Below are 18,011 nucleotides of genomic sequence, written 5' to 3'. Positions count from 1 at the left end.
CGGTGGGGTCGCGGCGTTCGCGGGGCTTTTATCCAATTTGCCTCCATCTGCTCAGCCGTTACGGCTCCTGACAGGCCCCGCGACAGCGCACTTCCCTCGCTGCTTCGGTCCAACAGCTTGACGGCATAAGTGCGGACCGCCCAAAAATGAGGCTTTTCGACCCAAACGGGCTAATGCTAATTGGCTATGACTGCCGAGACGAACCCAACTCACCGTCCTGGACTTCGGCGCGCGGCTAATGGGGAAACAGATCGAAGACACGTGCGTGTTATCGTGTTAACCCATGAACACGTCCCGTTCTGCCCGTTATTTGTGTGTTGTCAATCTTCTGTATAAGTATAGTGTACCCAAATAAGCCACTCTCACTGAGCTAAGATGTGCACGCCATCAACCTCTGCTGCACACAGCAGTATTGAAATACTCTCCTCAACCGGAGTGGCTTCAGCGATGGCCGTGCGTGTCCGGTTGAAACCGGCTGGCAGAGTCGTGCCGACGGTGATGGTAATCACGGAGGCTGTGCATCCAATGCATCCAAATCAAAATGCAACACACTGTTTACAACTTGATTGCGCCGTGCATCAATTATGGAACACTGGTCTGAATTATTATACGATAATCATAACAGTAATTCAGCCCGGCCTGCTTTAATGGGCTTGTGACATATGAGCGGACAGACTGTAGAGTTGTAGCATGCACTGCTGAATGAGAGCATTCGGAAGAAAATAAAACGCACCTCATTAAAAAAAAAAAAAAGCATAAATAAATAACCATCTACCTAATTAACCAAATAAATAAAAATCCCCATCTTGACATTACTGGCTTCTTGGAGTTGTATCTGATTTCAGTGCCTGAGGAATTCAGATTCTGTTCTGTTTGAAAGTAATTAACCTTGGCCACTATCAGACATGTCGCAGGGTGGGCGGGTACTGCAGCGAGTCTGCGAGAGCCAGAACCGAGCTGGAGAGCTGCGGTACCGTGAAGAGCATTACTGCTGGCCGCTGGAGAATACGGGCTTGGTACCGCTCACCGGAGGGGAGGGAGAGAGAGAGAGAGAGCGAGAGGGAGGATAAATATAGCAAAAGAACCCCAGCCTTGCACATCCGTCCATGTGCCTCTCTCTCTGCAGGGAGAACAGCGCTTATGAAATATGTGGGAGGCTCGGTGTAATCTATCACCCGTCCTGACACAGAGACGTGGGGAGGGAACAGGGGGGTTGGCGCCAGCCCGGAACGGCTCCACGCTTAACAAATGGAGGAGGAGCAGAAGTCCTAACGCGCGGGCGCGAGGTGTTGGGAGAGGGATCTGACCAAGGACGCGGAGGGGGAGCACGTCCGGTGCCGGCTGTGAAGCGGCGTTGGGAGACGCGAGGGCGCGGATGTCCTTCTCTGCAGCAAGGGCGGCGTTATCCCACTCCGCGCCTCTCTAACGTCGGCCTTCCTCCCGACGCGCATGATGCCGGTGCCTTTGTGTCGCCCTGCGCGAACACACCTTTCTCACCAAGGCTAGGATGGACGCCCGATAAATCGAATCAGCTCAACACCAAAAGCAAACAAATAGATGAATGAATAAGTAAATCGAGAACAACTTAAAACTTTGACCACGGAAACGTAAAACTTGCAGGCACGCTGGAGGCAAATCCCTTTCTATCTTAAAGAGGCAAATAATTCTTTTAGAGGACAATTTCCAAAGTACTCCTGTGCCTCTAAACTACAACACGCACCCATGTAAACCATTTAATCACAAACACAGAACTTACTGCACCGCTGCAGTTTCACGTTCCGTTTTGATCAATGGAAGCAGCCTGCCGTCATATCTGTAACAGGAGAGACAGACATGCCAGCTGGCCGCGGCTACCTGTCTCCCAGTCCGCCGAGGACACGCTTTGCTTTTTGGTCAGACCTAAACATCTTAATTGGGTGGGGAGTAGTCATTTCATCTCAGTCACCGTGCTAGGCTGTTTGAGCACCTTAGAAACAGTTGAACCAACACGGCTCATAACAGGTGCCAGAACTCCATAAAGAAGCCACGTGTTGGTGATTGCTAGGGGTCAAATGATTGCTAGGGATCACAACCATTATCGTGAGATACAGCCAACCCACCGGGATTAACAGAAATACAAGATCCAAGTCCTCACACAGACTCAATATGTCAGTGTGATGGTCTCAACACTCAGTGGTTCTGCTTGCCCTCATACTTTACATTTCACCATGTCACTTCTCACTTGGATTACCGAGTAGCTGTATCAGTGTGTGTGTGTTTGTACAGGTGTATGTAGCAGGTGGATCGTGTTTCTGTGTGTGTGTGTGTGTGTCTGTGTGTGTGTGTGTGTGTGCACGCATGTGTGCATGCGTGTGCACGTGTGCTGATATATTAATACTGTACAGCTTTATGGTCTTGCTGACTGTCTGCATGAGACAGGATTATGTGGCAATTAAGCACCTCACCTGTCCTGTGCCATGTCTGTATGAATATTTAACACCAGAGACTGGTGCAGCAGCCTGAGAGAGAGAGAGAGAGAGAGAGAGAGAGAGAGAGAGAAGGAGAGAGAGAGAGAGAGAGGGAGAGAGAAGGAGAGAGAGGGAGAGAGAAGGAGAGAGAGAGGGAAAGAGAGCATGCACTCAGGGGGGAGCCCTCACTCTCCATTAGCCTCCGCGCAGAGTGAGAGGCGACAGTAACAGATACCCGAGGGCGCCAGAATAATAATGCAATGTTATTGGAGTCTGCAGAAACTCAGAGCTGCAAGTCTCTAAAAAGGTAGAGGCCAGTCACAAATGAAAGGTGAGCTGGCATTCTGCGCTGATTACCACCCTTGGGTGTCTTGTGATGAAGTTGTCAAGCAATTAAACATTTGCCTCCCTTTCATTTTTTTTTTTTGGAGGATCGGCTGAGACCAAGCGTCCCTTTGCTAAGGGAAGAAATGCCAATTACGTCCGATAATCCGATAGTCCTGCTCATTTGGCGTGCCGGGGGCCGCGAGGAATACCTCAGCCTCGTCTGAGAGTTACAGAGACAGAGGACAGCTCACTTCTCCCATCACCTCAGGACTGCCATGTGCAGCGGAACCAATGATCTCCTGCCAGGTCATCGTCTTATGTCACTTACGGTCCTTCTGCAGCCTGACACACCGCCGAGAACCGAGAGCAGTGCACCGCGTCCGGTCGCTATGGCAACGGGCTGTATTCATGAGTATTGATGCAGTAATGGCCCGTGTTTTGCATTCTGGCTGAGATCAGCCAGCAGAGCAGCGCTTACACCTGTGAGGAACTGCATTTCAGAAACTGTGTTTGTGGGAAACTGTATTTCAAATTTAAAGACGCCTTTTCTGCAAGTGAGAGGCGGAGACTCACTCCCGTTACCTTTGAGCTTCTTCTGAACGTCCAGTGCTATGTCCAGGGGAGAGAACGGAAGCACGGGGTCAGTACTGAGTCGTAGGATGGCCTCTGCTGTCATCTAGATCAATAAAAAAACAAACATAAGAACATAATAATGACCGTCTGGATGGCACACAAGCTCTTATATTTGCAGTCTTTGAAATGATGAAAGAACATCAATAAAAAAATTAAATTATAATAATTTTGACAGGAAAATCGCAACTCAGGCTACTCGTGCATACATATAAGTGTCCTCGCTGGTTTAGTGGCCATTTGGCTGCTTGTAACTTTGTTCTTGCTTTGTTTACTCTCGCCCTTAGGTCAGGATCAGGGTCATGGTCAGGGTCACCAGGGTCAGCTACTGTAGGCTCTGGTCCAGTGCATGTTGTATAAGGGTTTTCTCTGCAGCATGGCGATATCTGTTCCTGGCCCCTGGGTCACCTACTGGGCACTGTTCCACCACAGGTATGCATTTGGCACATGGGGTATAGAGACATTCACACGCAGGGCACAGGGAAACAGAAGGGATACAAAAGGGATACAAAAGGGACAGAAGGAGACACAGGGGTCAAGGGAGACAAATAGACACACAGGGAATGGTGTTTTAACATCCCTGACCTCTGACCCTTCTGTGCACCTGGGTTAGATGGACATCTAGCTGGGTAAAAAAAAAAAAAAAAAAAAAAAATATATATATATATATATATATATATATATATATATATATGTGTGTGTGTGTGTGTGTGTGTGTGTGTGTGTGAGATACAGTTTAGAAGCTCCACCTTTCCAACCCCACCAATCTTGAAGCTGGAGTCATTTGGGATGGATGAACCCATACTGGGACCTACTAGCATCTGTGGTGCAGTACAAACATATAAATGGCTCCTTTAAGGCAATAAAGGTATACAGGTATATGGGTATACAGGTATACAGGTGTACAGGTATATAGGTGCACAGGTATACAGGTATACAAGTATACATGTATAAAAGTATACAGTTATACAGGTATATGAGTATAAATGTATATGGGTATAAAGTTATACAGGTAAACAAGTATATAGGTATACAGGTATACAGCTATACACGTACACAGGTATACAGCTATACACGTATACAGGTATACAGCTATAAAGGTATACAGGTATAAGGGTATACAGGTATACAGCTATATGGGAATAAGGGTATACAGGTATATGGGTATACAGATTTATAGGAATAAAGCTATATGGGTATAAAGCTACAGGTTTTCAGGTATACAGGTATAAAGGTATACAAGTATACAGGTACATGGGTATAAGGTTATACAGGTATAAAGGTATACAGTTCTAAAGCTATACAGGTATATGAGTATAAAGGTATACATGTATATGGGTTTAAAGGTATATGGGTATAAAGCTATACAGGTTTACAGGTATAAAGCTACATGAGTATAAAGCTATACAGGTATACGGGTATACAGGTATAAAGCTACACCAGTATAAATGTATACACCATGTATAAATGTGTACAGGTGTACAGGTATACAGGTATATGGATATAAAGGTATATAGTTATAAATCTATACAGGTTTACAGGTATAAATCTATACAGGTTTACAGGTATAAAGCTATACAGCTATACTGGTATACAGCTATACCGGTATAAAGGTATACAGGCATACAGGTATACCGGTATATGGGTATAAGGGTATACAGGTATACAGATACATGGGTATACATGTATAAAGCTACACAAGTATAAAGCTATACAGGTATACAGGTATATGGGTATACATGTATAAAGGTATACAGGTATATGGGTATACAGATATGTGGGTATAAAGGTATATAGGTATAAAGCTATAGAGGTTTACAGGTATACAGGTATAAAGGTTTACAGGTATATGGGTATAAGGGTATACAAGTATAAATGTATACAGGTATACAGCTATAAATGTATACATGTATACGGGCATACATACATAAAGCTACACAAGTATAAAGTTATACAGGTATACATGTATAAATGTATACATGTATAAAGCTATAAAGGTATACAGGTGTACAGGTATAAAGGTATACAGGTATATGGGTATAAAGGTATATATGTATAAAGCTATAGAGGTTTACAGGTATACAGGTATAAAGGTTTACAGGTATAGAAGTATACAGATTTACGGGTATAAGGATATAAGGGTATACAGGTATAAATGTATACAGCTATAAAGGTATACATATATACAGGTATATGGGTTTAAAGGTATATGGGTATAAAGCTATACACATATACATGTACAAAAGTATAGAGGCATAAAGCTATACAGGTATACAGGTACACAAGTATACAGGTATAAAGATATACAGGTATACAGGCATAAATGCATAAAGGTATATAGGTATAAAGCTGTACAAGTTTACAGGTATACAGGTATAAATGTATAAAGGTATATGGGTATAAAGGTATATAGGTATAAAGCTGTACAGGTTTACAGGTATACAGGTATAAATGTATAAAGGTATATGGGTATAAAGGTATATAGGTATAAAGCTGTACAAGTTTACAGGTATGTGGGTATAAAGGTATGCGGGTATAAAGTTAAACAGGTATAAAAGGTATACCAGTATACAGGTATATTGGTTTAAAGCTGTACCGGTTTACAGGTATAAAGCTATATAGGTATACAGATATAAGGGTATACAGGTATATGAGTACCCAGGTATAAAGCTATACAGGTATAATGCTATACAGATATACAGGTATTCAGGTATATGGGTATAAAGGTATATAGGTATAAAGCTATACAGGTATACAGGCATATGGGTATAAAGCTATACAGGTATACAGGCATATGGGTATAAAGCTATACAGGTATAAAGCTATACAGATATAAGGGTATACAGGTATATCAGTACACAGGTATAAAGCTACATAAGTATAACGCTATACAGGTATATAGGTATACATGTATAAAGTTATACAGTTATACAGGTGTACAGGTATACGGGTATAAAGGTATATAGGTATAAAGCTATACAGTTTTACAGGTATACAGGTATAAAGGTATACGGGTATAAATCTAAACAGTTATAAAGGTTCACCGGTATACAGGTATATGGGTTTAAAGGTATATGGGTTTAAAGCTATACTGGTTTACAGGTATAAAGCTATACAGGTTTAACACTATACAGGTATAGAGATGTACATGTATTCAGGTATACAGGTATAAAGCTAAACAGGTATAAAGGTATACTGGCATAAAGCTAAACAGGTATAAAGGTATACCGGTATACAGGTATACAGGTATACGGGTATATGGGTTTAAAGGTATATGGGTTTAAAGGTATATGGGTATAAAGCTATACAGGTATACAGTTATACAGGTATACAGGTATAAAGCTATACAGGTATACAGGTATACGGGTTTAAAGGTATATGGGTTTAAAGGTATATGGGTATAAAGCTATACCAGTTTACAGGTATACAGGTATAAAGCTATACAGGTATACAGTTATACAGGTATACAGGTATAAAGCTATACAGGTATACAGGTATAAGTTAGCATATTCTCAGTTTGACCTCAGCAACACTGCACCACTACTGGAATAGTGAATATAAAACAGCTACACACCCTCTGAAATGTCACAGTTGTTGTAATGGAAAAAATCAGGCCAAGATAATAATAATAATAATTATATATTAAAAATTATATAATAATAATAATAATAATAATAATAATAATAATAATAATAATAATAATAATGTGTGCAATTCAATTGAAAAATAAAGTGAAATCATTTAGAAGGATTTTTTTTTTTTCATGTAAACAACAAAATAATGTGATGGAAGTGTGCTCGTATAACCGGGGATGTGGCTATATTCAGAATTAATCATATAGATTCTAACACACCCACAGCGAAGAAGATCACACCCACGGTGATTGACACCACACCCACAGTGATTGACACCACACCCACAGTGAAGAACCCCACACCCACAGTGAAGATCACACCCAAGGACGGTGGTAGCAGCATGATGCTTTGGGGTTTTTCCTCAGCTAGAACTGGGACTTTAGTTGAGGAGTTGAGAATTCTGAAGAGTTCCAAATATCAGTTTTGGCACAAAACCATCAGGCCTCTGCTAAAAAGCTGAATGTGAAGACGAATTTCACCTTTCAGCACAACCATGACCTAAAGTGTACCCCCAAATACCCCCACATACCTCCACAAGCCCCCACACACCTCCACATACCCCCCACATACCTCCACATCTCCACACCCCCACATATTTGCACATACCCCTAGTCAAACAGGTCTTGAGTGCTTTTACAGGCAAAGATTCAGACTCCTACCCAAAAGACTGAAAGGCTGTCATAAAAAGGTGCTTCAGTAAAGTAGCAGGTGAAGGGTCTGCGTACTTACGCAACCACCTTATTTGAACTCTTATTTTTATTTTTTCCCCCCCTAAAAGATTTGTTTCTTTTACAATTGACTTGCACAGATTATAGGTCACATTAAAGATAAAAAGAGATGAAAAAGTTGTAATTTTTCATATCACACATACCTGGCATTTTAACAGGATTGTGTAGAAGTTTTATATCCTGTACATTTTTCACTGTTTCCCTTATTCACTATTAGTGTAAGATGAACTACTGGGGAACTCATTATGGGGAAAGATTTGTGTTGATTTGAATAGAGTAATAATACTACAAAAATGTAGTTATCTGGGTAGCATTAAAGACAAGGACAAAATGAACCAACACATTTCTTATTTATGGCCTTATATTTGGAATATCCGGAATGGAGGGCTTTTCTTAAGGAGTGGGCAGGCAGGTGTCATGTGACCTGGAAGAGGGAAGATGCAGGAGGAGACTGGAACTATAGTGAGCACTGTGTAACATTTCCCAACTGAAGAAAAAACAAAAAAAACATGCATATTTGGGAAGAGATGACATTTGACACCGAGCGTCTTGCTCTCGTGACGCGCTGTCATGCTTACAGCCGTAGTGAGTGATGGGGAACGTGGCACTCTGGGAAAGCCGCGTACTGTGGATGAGCGTGGCTGTGGTAATGAGAGATGTCAGTTGTGCGCACACTCACCCACCTCTCGCTAACACGAAAATCAACATAACGTCAACAAGAATGACAAAACAGCTGCGCACTCGCGAATGTCACTGCCGACAAAGCAACTAGGAGAATGAGTTTAGTGGTCAGTACACCCCGGCTTGGTATATGCAATTTTTAAGAGATTCCATGCCTTCTAAGAAAATCTGTATGCGTGTGTGTGTGTGTGTGTGTTTCTGCTTGTCCACGCCAGTGCAGATCCCCATGGGCTGTGCTGGATCAGAGTGTACAGACAGACTTAGAGGAGTCTAAGCTACCATTGTTATAGGATCTGGCGCTCACCAACAGCAGAGGGCTCTCCAGGAAAAGTTTAATCTGACGGACGGCCTGCCACACACTCACACAGCAGCAGCAGACACACAGAGCTGGGTTCGACCACGCCTGCGAGGCTCATTGAGTCTCACATGGCTTAGCTTATTCCAGAGTGTTGAACGTGTGACGACACAGTCTGCCAGCACGGACGTGAACATTCGGGCTTTTGAGTGTTGAACGCACCGGGCTTTCGTGCTGGCTGGACCGTCTGAGGGAGGAGTGTCCGAGAGACAGTCACGCCTAAGTCCACGTCCACGTCTACGTCCACGGCAGAAAGCCGCACTAATATAGCTTAGCAGCCTAAAAAGGCACTGCCTCAAAGCGCAAGCACAGAAAGCCTCGTTTGGAAGTATTTATTTATTTACTGACTAATGCATTTTCAAGCACAAATCCAAATACTCCAGCATGAATTGAATGAATGTCTTTTAGTCACAGGTTGCTATTAGATCCCTCTGGGTTTGGATTTATCAAGGGTATGGCTCTAGAGACAGTTTAGCCTCAAAACAGCCCTAAAGGCACTGGTGTACGTATGCTATATCTCTTATGATGCATACACGATCTAACAAATACACTCACAAGTGAGTGAGTTCGCTGATGCAAACAGAATTCTAGAAAACTTTTATTCAAAAAATAAGGTGCAATCCTATGCCCTTTTGGTGTGATTCTTTTTTTTGTCTGATTAAAATGCGCGGCTTGGGTTTTAGCCCCGCCCACTCCCAAATCAAAGCAGTCTTTTTGGTTTCTGATTTTGCAAGAGGCCCTTTTTTTTTGTACCATTCAGCAAACACACACCAAGATGAAAGGCTACAAAAGACTTTAATTAGGCAGTCCCAAAGTGTCCCTCATCAGCCAATGTCAGGTACGACTGTCACCAACAGTCCAAGGTCAATTTTAGGTGACTATTGACGAACGGTAAAAATGGGTCTGTTTCTAGAAAAGTGTCGTAAACAAAGCCAGGGGTAGTAAATACTGGCGTGTATAAAGGAACGTCGCCACTGTTTCATCTCCAAGAGTCAGTACTGCATTCAGAAAATGAATTAGAACAAAATTCTGGCAAATTAGCAGAAAGGAGGCAGGAAAAACACATCTCCGAGCAGTTGTCTTCGTGTGATTTAATTGAATTGAAACAGTCATGAAATTATAATGAGCTCAGAGTGACAAACAAGTAGAAAATAAACATTTTGAATCTCTAAACAAACTGACAGCGAAAACTGACAGCAAAACTGAAAAGTGCTCCTTAGGACCTTTGTGATACGTCATCATCAGAATCAAAATCATGTCCAAACACTTAAAGTGTTTCAGCAATGGGATGAATATTCCCGCGACAAGAATTGTTGTATGTTTATTGTAAAACAAAACTGGGTTCTTTGAAAGGTTCTATATAAATATAAGTTGGCTCTGTCATTGTAGCTGTACACTGTGTAAGTTGGCTCTGTCATTGTAGCTGTACGCTGTGTAAGTTGGCTCTGTCATTGTAGCTGTACGTGGTGTAAGTTGGCTCTGTCATTGTAGCTGTACGTTGTGTAAGTTGGCTCTGTAATTGTAGCTGTACGTTGTGTAAGTTGGCTCTGTCATTGTAGCTGTACGTTGTGCAAGTTGGCTCTGTCATTGTAGCTGTACGTTGTGTAAGTTGGCTCTGTCATTGTAGCTGTACGCTGTGTAAGTTGGCTCTGTCATTGTAGCTGTATGCTGTGTAAGTTGGCTCTGTCATTGTAGCTGTATGCTGTGTAAGTTGGCTCTGTCATTGTAGCTGTATGCTGTGTAAGTTGGCTCTGTCATTGTAGCTGTACGCTGTGTAAGTTGGCTCTGTCATTGTAGCTGTACACTGTGTAAGTTGGCTCTGTCATTGTAGCTGTATGCTGTGTAAGTTGGCTCTGTCATTGTAGCTGTACACTGTGTAAGTTGGCTCTGTCATTGTAGCTGTACACTGTGTAAGTTGACTCTGTCATTGTAGCTGTACACTGTGTAAGTTGGCTCTGTCATTGTAGCTGTACGTTGTGTAAGTTGGCTCTGTCATTGTAGCTGTATGCTGTGTAAGTTGGCTCTGTCATTGTAGCTGTATGCTGTGTAAGTTGGCTCTGTAATTGTAGCTGTACACTGTGTAAGTTGGCTCTGTCATTGTAGCTGTATGCTGTGTAAGTTGGCTCTGTCATTGTAGCTGTACACTGTGTAAGTTGGCTCTGTCATTGTAGCTGTACGTTGTGTAAGTTGGCTCTGTCATTGTAGCTGTACACTGTGTAAGTTGGCTCTGCAGCTGTAAACTGCTTTACATTCGAGTGACTTGAGGACACATTATGCTCCACAACACTGGCCACTTTCTTTGGGGGTTTCACCGGAATGACAATAATGTTTTGTAAGGGCCATAAAACCGATGTCACTTCACACACTAAATGGGGCAGGGCAACTTATCATGTCAATGTGGAGGTGGACATTTTGTCATCATGTTCGGTCATTTCACTGAACAGAAATTTGCCACGCTTATATGGCAATTAATTATCCATATACTGAAACTAAATGATGCAATTCTAAATGCAGTTGTGCTAAAACAGAATGCAGGATTCACACTTAATTCCTTCCAGAATGTGGCATCACTGGGAATCTGTCAGCGATGAAGAGCTGGTTCTCGTTATCTGGGCTGTAGTTATGAAATTAGTGTGTACAGAGACACTTTACAGTGTTGTAACCACTGTTTTATGCAGTCAGTCCAAAACCAAGTAACAGTGCTGTCGGTCCAGGCGAACTGACAGACCGTGTGCCCATATCAGAGTCACAGATGAGAAATGACATATAACGAAATCATGTCACTCACCGAAACGAGAGAGGATTGAGAAACGCAGCAAGACGACGCACTGCCAAATGAGGCGGAGCTGGCAGGGCTAAAGCAAAGAGGAACATTTCATGACAGGCACCTGGCAGATGCAGGGACCAATTAAGCTTAACCTCCCAAGCCCTCTGTTTTACACCTAACACAGACGTGCTTTTCTGATTATTAAACGCTAATTAAAGTATCACATATGTTTCCTGACAGTGCAGGTGTTCAATCTGCCTGGACTGAAAAAACAAAAACGCAAAAACTGATCTATAAACAGCAGAGACGCACCGCAGACAGGAAATCTGCATTTGTTTACACTAATCCCACAGTGCACTGCACGCCAAAGACAGACGCATCTCTGGAGCAGCATGGTGCTTGCCATGACACAACACCACACTCCACAAATAAACTCGGCATCGTGTCTGGGAGTGAGAGCACCGTGAGTACTTATAGCCTCAGACTAAAATAAAGCTCATTTCCTGACAGAGCTATTTGCAATATCCCCTTATAATTAAAAAGCTTTAAAAGCTTTAATTAAAAACCAAAAACTAAAACCCAAATACATAAAATAAAAGTCAAGCACCTACAAGAAAATCTGATGTTGGACATTTAAAGGCTGCATGGTTAAAACCAGGGAAAATCAACAATATTGTGGTATTAAATCCCATCTGATGACACGATGCCAGAAGAACCTGAGAAGTCGCGTCAGACCCTGGGATCTTCGACCGCTTCAGAGAGGACGGCAGCACTGATACGGATCCAACACACCTGCGAGAACCATCCAGTCCACGGCCAGCACCTGAACTTGTCACCACATGGAAGGGCTTTGGACACAGTTTAGCGCAGCGTCCTGCCAAAGCCCTTGCCTCAAAATCCAGTACCTCGCAACGTAAAAGGACAGACTGACAAACAGCCATGGATTTTTACAGAGTTCTTGCTCAATGAAGACAATTTGGGGGATAATCCCAGCCGGAAGGTCGGGAACGCGTCCGAGCAGAAGATGTGCTGTCGTTAGTCGTGTTCTCAGTGTCGCGGCTGCCGGCGGACACGGTGAGAGTGAATTTGTACAGACAATGAACGATGACCCCTTAATTAATCTACCCAACAGTGGCAGAAGCTGACAGCACCTTGTGAGAATTCATAAAATAATATACATATATAATACAATCGCCAACTCCCTCTTGATGCCAGTCATCTTTTCCCAGGGGGCCCCTGTCCCTTTCAATGTGAAGGAAAGACATTCCAGCAATGCTGACAAATCACTTTCATACTTTAAGGGGCCTTTCAACATGCTACTGGTACCTACAGTGACCTCCAGTAGTACAGGAACCCTCGCTATAGGTAATGAAAGAAGACAGTAATTTAACAGCTTGGTCTCGCTCTGAAAAGGACAAAAAAAAAAAAAACACCTTTTTTTTTTTTTGCAAAAATGTGTAACTGTTATCGACACCATTAGAAACCCTATGAACAAAGTGTAGAAATGAAGCAAAGGACACACACACACACACACACACGCACACGGGCATGTTCAGAGAACATACCGGAAGATTACAGACCTTCACACACATGGGCATGTTCAGGGAACATACCGGAAAGATTGCACGGGCAATAATAATAATTAACAAAAAAAAAAAAACTGGCACAACAAATTCCATTTTAGATCATTTCAAACAACTGGAGTATTACCAGTGGTGGTAGTAATTCTGGCTGGTACATAACCAATAGCGCTCTCTTTTCAATGAGTGCGGCCCAACCTGCTCTAGACATTTGGCTTTGTAACAGTAAGTTCCTCTGCACGGTGACGGCCTCAAAAACAACAGAAGGGTGATCGCCACCGTCTCTAATCTCAAACCAAAAAGGCATATACTGCGCACACCATCAACACTCACAAGCCTACCTGAATGTTACAAAAAGCAGTCAGACAAGTTCATGTGGTAGTACAAATAGAGTAATAAACTGGGATGTCGTGCTGCATTAATTTTTAATGGCTAGTGCATTCCCAGAGCCAGTGTGTGGTTAGTGTATTCTCAGAGCCAGTGTGTGGTTAGTGCATTTCCAGAGCCAGCGTGTGGATAGTGTATTCCCAGAGCCAGTGTGTGGTTAGTGTATTCCCAGAGCCAGTGCGTGGTTAGTGCATTCCCAGAGCCAGTGTGTGGTTAATGCACTTCCAGAGCCAGTGTGTGGTTAGTGCACTTCCAGAGCCAGTGTGTGGTTAGTGCACTTCCAGAGCCAGTGTGTGGTTAGTGCATTTCTATAGCCAGTGCGTGGTTAGTGCATTCCCATGTCTGATTTAAGCATTACACATTTCACATAATTATAGATGCATTTAATTCCATATAATTCTAACATAACTCTCTCTTAGTTGGCTTTTGTTGACTTTGAAAACACTGCACTGTCTCCACGGTCAAAATAACTAATAAAGAAGTCGCAGTTAGGGGAGGAATACGAGATTCCGAGCATGAGGAGAGAAAACATGTTTTCTTGCTTCAGAGAATTTCCATACTTAGAAATTATTCATACCACAGGAAAATAAAGAAATACGAATAAACGAATGAATACACAGATAAATAAAATGATTAAAACGCATGGTGCACAACAACATGGTTACACAATCAAAAGGAAAAAACCCAGCACACCACGGAGGTGGCGTGAGGTTCCTTCTCTTTCAGTTGCTCACAGGAGTAAGGGCTGGGCTGGCTGTCAACAGGAATCCCTTTACTATGCTGACAGTGCTGAAGCCCTCCGGCTCCGATCGCGCACACAACACCGTTATGCTTTAGTTTTTTTTGCACTGTTACAACTCTTTAATGATGAAATGCCATCCTGTTTTCTTTTTACACTCCATCACTTCTAAAAGGAGTCGTGCGCTGCATTATAACGGTGAGGGACTATGAATGCCCAAAACAGACCTTTTATAGTCTACTTCTGAGAAAAGCAATGACAGAGACATGGGATTGAGCCTAATACAGATTACGGTCCTGAATATTTAAACGCTGCTAAAATAATCCGGCCCAGATTGAGATTTTATTGTGACTTCTGCATGTAACCTGATCCCCGGCTACTTTAAACCATCGCTGGACAACCAGACCAACGAGGTGTCAGAACGTTTTTAAAAACGGTATACCAAACAGATTGAAAACAGACTGAGCAGGTGAGACGATGTTACGCTGACGTCCACTTAGGTAATAACTGACCTCAGGTCTTCCTGTGTCCACCCAGATAGCCAAGCAGGGAATCCAGTTATTTTAACCATCATAGAGTTGTGAGTAAACAGGTAACGAAACCGCTGTGGTTTCTGCATGGATGTCTTCTTAACTGTGAACACGATCGTCATACAATTAAAAATGTTAACAGTCTAATTCAACAAACCCCACACTGTTGCAGGGGTCCAGTTTGGGAGAGTAGTCCATCTGTTTATGTTAACTACTCCTAGGTTTGAATGCCCGGTATTGGCTGAGCTTTGACTTCTGCTGTGTTGAGAATGACCTGTCCTCTTCACATAAGTGCAGTGGAAGATTGGGTCCCGGGGGCTGAACCCGTGCACAGCAAAAAGGTCACAGTCTGTGATCCCGAACTCCTAAAACACACCTGGAAGGTAAACGGTGAATGCACGCAAGAAAGCGAAACGTGAACGTGCGAAGCCGAGGTTGCTAATAAACTGCGCGGTGAGTAGGGTTTGCTTCAGATTACCCCAGATTACCCCAGAGCAATTCAGAAGGATTGAGGTCAAGACTCTTCTGCTATAGCCCCAGTTATTGAGCTGCTCCTGTGTTTATTATCGCCATGGACGATGCCCAACTCGAGGGGCTGACCTTCTGCTGCAGATGTTTGTTACACATCTTGAGTCTCAGTGTCCTGTAGGCTGTGTAGGCACCCAGAACTGAATTACAGGGACCACGTCATTACGCCGCTTTACAGATTGTGTGAAGATTTAGCACCAGAACAGTGTTGTACAGGCAGCACTTATCATTTGCCTTGTGTGGCATTGCACGTTGGTTCGGGAGCACTGTGGGACAGTCAGGAAGTCTTCAGAAAACTGGTGATGGGTGGTGTATCTGGACAGAGCACTGATGGGTGGTGTAGTTATGTGGACAAACCACGTTTTTAAAAAGCCATTTGAATTCTGATGGAGGCCCGAGGCTTAAATCACTTTGCACCTTTGTTTGGTCTTAGGATCTTTTCTTATGAGGTTTTCTGAAATCTCATTTGATTGGACGATATTGCAAATAGAAGGACCTGGTGAAGAATGACTGTTTGCAGGTAAATTAAATTGTGAGGCAGGGCTCTCCTCTTTTCAAGATGTTGTTGTCCTGTAGTTACATGAAAACCTTTCATCACCGACCCTGATCGAAACTATTTGTTTGTCTGAGATACGTAAAACAATGTTAGTGCTTCGTTGACACAAACACGGGGTTTATTTATTATTATGACCTAACTGAAGAGCAGATCACAGTTCTGAAGTCATTTATGCAAAAGTGCAGATAAATCCAAGGACTCCATAAATAACTCCTGATATTCCAAAATGCTCACAAGAATAAAGGAAACTGGAGCAGTTGTGACAGGTCGGCCTACACATACGAGGGAAATTTGCCCCTAAAAAGTTCCCCTGTAGCTCCCTCATGTCATCTTGTCTAGATTTTAAGTTTTCAATTTTTCACCGGAAGAGCAGAAGGGTTTTTAATCACTGGCGGTGATGGATGAGGCGGGAGGCTCGGTCGCACTTGGGACAAGCGAGGAGAAGCGGGCGCCGATCTGCGGACAAATTACCCTCCTCCATGACGGCGTGCCAGACGAGTCCGTGTCAGCCGGCGAGACGGCAGTTGGCCCGGCCAGGTGATGAAGGAGCGCGGCGGAGAGTCCTGTGTCGACGCGTGCGCCTGGTGAGACCCCCGAGCGGCGGGGAAAATTACTCCATGACACCTCGTCGTGTTTTATATTAGCCACGATAAACTCCCTCTGTTTCTCTGGTGCCGTGCAACAGGCCCGGGGTGAGCGCCGGAGCGCCGAGTGACTGTCCCAGTTCTCGCCTGGCCTTGTTTGGGACTGAGCAAATGATTACTAACTTACATCACATGCTTGAGCACTTCCAGATGATCCTAGTTTAGTCATAAAAGCGGACGGAAAGGACGTCTGTCCCCAGATTTTGTGAGACGTGCGCTTAGTTTAACTTCCAATTCAGATACAGTGAACATTTTATGTAGATTTACAAAGAAAATCATGAGAAAAATCTAGCTAGCAGAAATCAAACTAGAGAAGCAGAGTACTCTACTCATTTAATACAGAGTGAAAAAGCAATCTGTTCGTTCCGAGATGTTTTACATATCTGCTCCGTCTGGCTGGTGAGCAGTAGCTTTATGAGTCGGGCGGTAAACGCAAGCGCACAGCCAAGTGTGAAATTCCCAATCGAACCTTTCGCTCCTCAGCCCTTTCAGGGTCGTGTCGACAAAGAAACCGATAAATGACGATGATCAGAGGAAGTCTCGCCGAGTGCTCATGTGTGTATCTAAACGCTCGTTACTATAAGAGGGACGGACTGACTCTCTCTGTTGAGGTGAATAATGAACAGCACGCTATGACTCTCCTGCGCAAAGTAAACGGTTTAAAGTTAAACTCGGAACAAGGCCGGTCTGACTTCAATTAACAGCGCTCCGAACGCAATTGAGTTTTATGTCTTGGCTGTCGGCCACCCCCGGGTTCCTGCCTGATAGTGCCGGTCTGCTGCTAGGGTTAGCCGAGGCGAACATCAGGGCGCGTGGACGACGGAGACAGCTTACAGAAGTGAAGACACCATGATGTCATCGCTTAAGCACAGTCTCTACGTAAGGCGCTGGAGAAATTTACATTTTTGCACCAGAGAAACTCTTTGGTCTTTAAGAGTGATAATCCGAATTCTGCTGCAATCCATCGTGTCCAGGAAACACGTCCGTGCACATGCATGCATTAATTCCATATCAAATGTTAATGTGTTCCACGGAAGTTTGCTTCATCCATTTCTAAATATGGGCCTCTCTAGTTAGACGGCACGTGTCTTTACCCACGGTTCCTAGTTCCCGCCGGGGCAGGGGCACATCTGCTCGGCACACCTCATACAGTGCCAGAGATAATCACCAGAGTCCACGCTGCCCCAGGATAAAGAAATCAAGTCGACACTTTGTCTTGTGTGATTAAATCTCTTCTGTGGGGTCTGACATGTTCCCAGCAGGAGGAGAAGTCTTTCAGGTATTAATGAGCTGGCCTCCCCCAACCTGGGTATAACTCACAAAGTCCCCTGTCTATGTCTTTATGCAAAGGTTATATAGGAAGGGAGGGAGAGAAAGAGATAGAAAGGGGAAAAGAGATAGAAAGAGAGAGAGAGAGAGAGAGAGAGAGAGAGATAGAGAGCAGAGGGATGAGAGAGGGAGCAGAATGACAGAAGAA

General features: G+C 43.5%; 1 protein-coding gene across 1 annotated transcript in view; it reads right to left on the bottom strand.

Annotated features, from left to right (window-relative positions):
- Nucleotides 1-18,011, bottom strand: part of LOC113568958 (inactive N-acetylated-alpha-linked acidic dipeptidase-like protein 2) — a 120,666-nt gene that overhangs the window by 13,694 nt on the left and 88,961 nt on the right. Inside the window, 1 exon segment of the mRNA XM_026997094.2 lies at nt 3,357-3,450. Coding sequence (XP_026852895.2) covers nt 3,357-3,450 — 94 coding nt within the window.

This window comes from Electrophorus electricus, chromosome 26 (genome assembly GCF_013358815.1).
Source record: "Electrophorus electricus isolate fEleEle1 chromosome 26, fEleEle1.pri, whole genome shotgun sequence".
Lineage (NCBI taxonomy): Eukaryota > Metazoa > Chordata > Actinopteri > Gymnotiformes > Gymnotidae > Electrophorus > Electrophorus electricus.
This window is presented reverse-complemented; position numbering and strand designations above follow the sequence as displayed.